General features: G+C 41.9%; 1 protein-coding gene across 2 annotated transcripts in view; it reads left to right on the forward strand.

Moving 5' to 3' along the window:
- Positions 1-5,000, forward strand: part of rasa1a (RAS p21 protein activator (GTPase activating protein) 1a) — a 66,975-nt gene that overhangs the window by 38,398 nt on the left and 23,577 nt on the right. For both annotated transcript variants that reach the window (XM_063195267.1, XM_063195268.1), the window contains exons 7-10: positions 795-847; positions 1,741-1,891; positions 3,956-4,034; positions 4,313-4,433. In XM_063195267.1, coding sequence (XP_063051337.1) covers positions 795-847; positions 1,741-1,891; positions 3,956-4,034; positions 4,313-4,433 — 404 coding nt within the window. The remainder of the gene's footprint in view (positions 1-794; positions 848-1,740; positions 1,892-3,955; positions 4,035-4,312; positions 4,434-5,000) is intronic.

Here is a 5,000-nt window from a genome sequence, read left to right on the forward strand (position 1 = left end):
AAAAAAGCCAGCCACATTTTCCCTTTGGTGTGTGCTTATCTCGAGAGATAAAATGCAGTGTGTGCCACGTGTATCTGAAGCTTTGTTCCAAGTGGCTTTGTGGTTCTGTGTGCATAGTTGTGTTGCAAATAATGGCTATGATACTCCGTGTTCATGTATTGTTAAATTATAAAAACATTATTCATTCATGTTATTAATTGGCTTTGGAAAGGTATTTCATTTCTTTACTCAGTTTAAGCTTGAAGTCGTAGTGGTAGTAGATAAAATTGAAGGCCGTAAAAAGGTAGTAAATTCAACCTAGGAATATCTGTAGGCACCCTGCATGTGTATGTATAGTCCACATGTAAGAATGTACTCGCATGTGTGTGTGCACATGTATCTCTGTGGAGCAGAGCTGGGGCAGCGGTAGAGTGCCAGCAGCTTGTTGCCTCTTCATGTTGGGCCGGGCGGCGCGGGTACAGAGCAGAAGGCACTGCCTCGACTGAACGATCACCCACTTGCCCTCGGTATCGCAATCACCCCCCCCCACACACACACACTCCCCCACCCTTCCTGCTAACATAACCACAACATGAGCCACAGTCAGGCAGGGTTATGGTCATTAATTTTCTTTCTTTCTTTCTTTCTTTCTTTCTTTCTTTCTTTCTTTCTTTCTTTCTTTCTTTCTTTCTTTCTTTCTTTCTTTCTTTCTTTCTTTCTTTCTTTCTTTCTTTCTTTCTTTCTGTCTTTCTGTCTTTCTTTCTGTCTTTCTGTCTTTCTTTCCTCTTTACCCCCTCTCCTCACCTGTGGCCCAGCTGGTACCATGGGAAGATCAACAAACAAGAGGCCTACAACCTGCTAATGACAGGTACCGTACCCACATTTCACAGAATCTCCCTCTCTGCTCATAATTACGGACCCGCAAAAGGTGATGATCCACAGGGCAACATTCTGAGCAACATGCTGGCCAACACCACATCTGATCAGTTGATTACATTAAAGTGTGTTTTATCCTGAGGACATTGGGAAAATAAATACCCACATATTATCTGCCAGTGAGGTCAAAGCAGCTAAGTTTTCCTCTCTGGAGCTTCATGACATGTCATATCTTTCATTCAAAAGGCTTTTTAAATTCAGATGAATTCAGTTTGAGAGTTTGTCCTTGAATGCTTGGTGTACAGTTTACGTATATGCATGTTTGGCATGTTAGCTGGCCTCAGTCCTGGGATGCTTTAAACGGAGCTCATGCGGGATGAGATCCGCTTCCCCCCTATGTGTAGTATAGAGGAAGTGTAACTGGGTGTTCTAGTGAAATGGAGGAGTATGGGGAGGTGGTGGGACAATTCGGAAAGCCTTCGCGCATGACAGGCGAAAGAGGGAAGGAGGGATTTAAATATGCGCGAAGGCGGGAGCAAGTAATGACAGCTGTCAATCACTCTCGGACTTCCTTTATATATAAACAACATTAAATGGGGCGCGTATTTATGGTTAAAAGATGATTCATCTTCACACTCCAAAAAGATCCAACTTGATTAACATGGTTCATTTGGTTTAGCATCAGTGGCAAATGAGGTATGAAGGTTGAATGAAAGTCCTTTAATCAAGATGGACTGTACTGTACTTTCAAGCCGCGTAACCACAATATGACCACGTCAATGTGATTCTGTGGCATTTCCTCTCCAAACTGTCATCAAAATCTGAACACTGTGCAGTCGACTGAACAGAACTCACATTTTGTCTTTTGTGTGGAAATGCCTCCAGTGGGTCAAATCAGTAGCTTCCTAGTGAGGCCTTCGGACAACACGCCGGGGGACTACTCGCTCTTCTTCCGCACCAATGAGAACATCCAGCGCTTCAAGATCAGCCCCACCCCCAACAATCAGTACATGATGGGCGGACGGTACTACAACAGGTATGATCATTACACTGCAAGAACTTTATTTTTTTTACCAAGCTTCTTTTTCTAATTTCAAGTTTAAACAAACATAGAGAAGAAAGGACTTGCTCTATAGAGACATTTCTGGTACAAAAGTACTAGTTTCTAGGTGATGTTTACTTAAATTAATTTGCTCTGAAAATTGTTTTCACTCATGAGAGTGCAGACTTGGATACACATACATACAGAATAAACTGAGTGGGATACAGAGTAATATAGAGTACAGCAGTATACAAGTAGAATAAAGCAAAAACTAAGGAGAAGAAAGTGTTGCAAATAAGATTTTTTAAGGATATTTTTTAAGATATTTTTTTCATGACTTTATTGATGATAGGACAGTTTGAGAGGTGGTCGGGAAGAGAGAGATGTGGAGGGGTCGGCAAAGGACCCGGGCCGGGAATCTAACCCGGGTCGGCCGCATGGAAGACGAGTACCCTACCGGTTGGCCACGGCAGGGCCACAACAACATAAGAAATTAAGGGGGAGCTACAGAGTATGCAGGCATGACAAAGTTAGTACACGGGGTTATACAGGGTTCCGGATGGATGAATAGAGTTTTGTTATGCAGGGAAGCTCTTCACAAGAACTTTTCACAAGCTTCTTGAAAATGTAGAGGGGATTGACACTCAGAATTCAGAAAATCTGGTGGACAGGATGATGTCACATTTTGTCAAAGGCCGTTTTGTCCGTTTGAGCAATTCTCAAGTTTCAAGTGCAGTGGGGGAAAATGGAACTTGTGGATCCTTGTGGCAGTATTCACATATTTTTGAAGTCAGATATTGTTTTGCTGCACTGTAAATGCTATTTTGCAAAGTAGTAGTATGACTTGATGTCCTTCGTTTGACTTTGGATTTGGTTGAGGACACACAGATGGAAAGTTCTGAAGTACAGACAGAATATATACGTTATACGTAGGTCCTCTTGTGAACCATCTTCCTCGCCCTCGCTGACCTCCCCACTCTAATCCGTCACACATCAGTGGCTTGAAGGGGCAAAGAATTATCCAAGATTAAAACCCAGAAGCACACACCATTTCTGGAGCGCAAGCAATAGGATTTCCAACACATATCTATTTTAGTCAAGTCAAGTCATGTCCTATTTTTGCTTTGTATTCAGCACATCTACATTTAGAAATTAATGTAACACTGAATGTTTAAGTCAAAATAATCCTTGTCCTTTTCTCTTGGCCACCATTAAAATAATACAGAAGGCTATATTCTAGGACTATGGAATGTTTTTGAGCGTTTCTATTGCTGAAATTCAATCGATTACGTAGATATTTTACATTGACCCCAGCGGTTAACGTTGGCTGTGTTTTTTGCTAAAAAGCTTAAAATAAGCTAACTCCGTAATGCTGTGGCATTTCCCAGAATGGCTCATCATTAGACACATTATGTGGCATGGCCAATCGATGGTAAAGCTTTCATTTTACGCCGGAGCATTCCTTTAATGATGTGTATCTCTATGTGTAGTGTAAATCTGCACTCGTCTTGTGTCACCTTTCACCCTTTTCACCCTTGTCACTTTGAAGTGGTCTCTGTGTTTCATTATGACGTCAAGCTGGGTGGGTTGTGCCGTTATCGGAGACATAGAGATGCTATCAGAGGCTGTCATCATTGCAAGGCTAGGTTGTGTAGTTTCATATGACATATGAATATATTCCACCACCCCAAATTCAAAAAAAAAGAAAGAAAGAAAAACAAACCATTTTTTAATTATTTTTTCAGCAACTTACAGAAAAAATTACAGCAATGCAATGTGTGGCATGTGGTGTTAGTTGTAGCTGGAGATGTATTGATAAGGATGTGGGCAGTGGATGTGGGGATGGTATCAGAGGCTGGTGTTGCGGGATAGGGGAGTCTTGGGAGACTGCTCCTGCCAGCATTAGTGATTGTAATGTTCCCCTCTCTCTCCCTCTCCCTCTCCCTCTCCCTCTCCCTTTCTCTCTCTCTCTCTCTCTCTCTCTCTCTCTCTCTCTCTCTCTCTCTCTCTCTCTCTCTCTCTCCCACTCCCCCTGTGGCCTAATTCCTCCCTCGGCAGCATGGACGATATCATTGACCACTATAAGAAGGAGCAGATCGTGGAGGGCTACACGCTGGGAGACCCCGTGTCCGTGCAGGTGAGTGGAGGATCATTAGGGGCTGCTTCAGCATTTGCTTTAATCCTAATAGAAAGACGTCGTTACAATACTTGCCTTACACTCTTAACATTTGTTGATTCTTTGTGTCGATTCTTTCTTTCTTTTCTTTCTTTCTTTCTTTCTTTCTTTCTTTCTTTCTTTCTTTCTTTCGTTCTTTCATTCTTTCTTTCTTTCTTTCTTTCTTTCTTTCTTTCTTTCTTTCTTTCTTTCTTTCTTTCTTTCTTTCTTTCTGTCGTATATTTTGTGTGCCCCTTTAGCACAAAGAGGTCATTTCAGATGTGGTAGATGGCAGGGAGATCTACAACACTATTCGGCGGAAAACGAAGGACGCGTTCTACAAGAACATTGTCAAGAAGGGATACCTCCTGTTCAACAAAGGTAGAATACTCCTCTGCTCCTTCCCTCCCTCTCTCTCTCCTCCATTCCCTCATTCTTCCTATTCATCCTGTCTATTCTTCCGCCTTTCTTCACTCTCTCCATCCTGCCTTCTTTATCTTATTCCTACTTCAATCCCTCTCTTCTCACGGTACCTTCACCAGTCAAGCACATCACAGGCCTTGGGGGCAAGACATTTCATTCACAGCAACGAGCTCATAACCTTGTAGCAAAGCAAAACCCTGCTGGTGAAGAGAGATAAAACCACACGCTTTTGACATTTTGTTTGGTGAGCGCATTTCTCCGCTGCTTGTTACTTAACCCATTTTAGCCTGATGACTCGTATATGTTGTTAAACCTCTGGTGCCTGGAGTGACATATTTTGGAGTGTCAATTTCTTTACATGCACTGGTCATACAAAGAATTTGGAAAGCAAGAAATGTAATTTCAAATTCTTTGTATGACCAGTGCATGTAAAGAAATTGACAATAAAACCCACTTGACTTGATATACACTGCATTCAGAAACTTGAGATCTTAGCTTTTTAAATAAAAATGTTGGTATGTTACA

Source organism: Engraulis encrasicolus, chromosome 3, assembly GCF_034702125.1.
Source record: "Engraulis encrasicolus isolate BLACKSEA-1 chromosome 3, IST_EnEncr_1.0, whole genome shotgun sequence".
In the NCBI taxonomy this organism is placed as follows: Eukaryota; Metazoa; Chordata; class Actinopteri; order Clupeiformes; family Engraulidae; genus Engraulis; species Engraulis encrasicolus.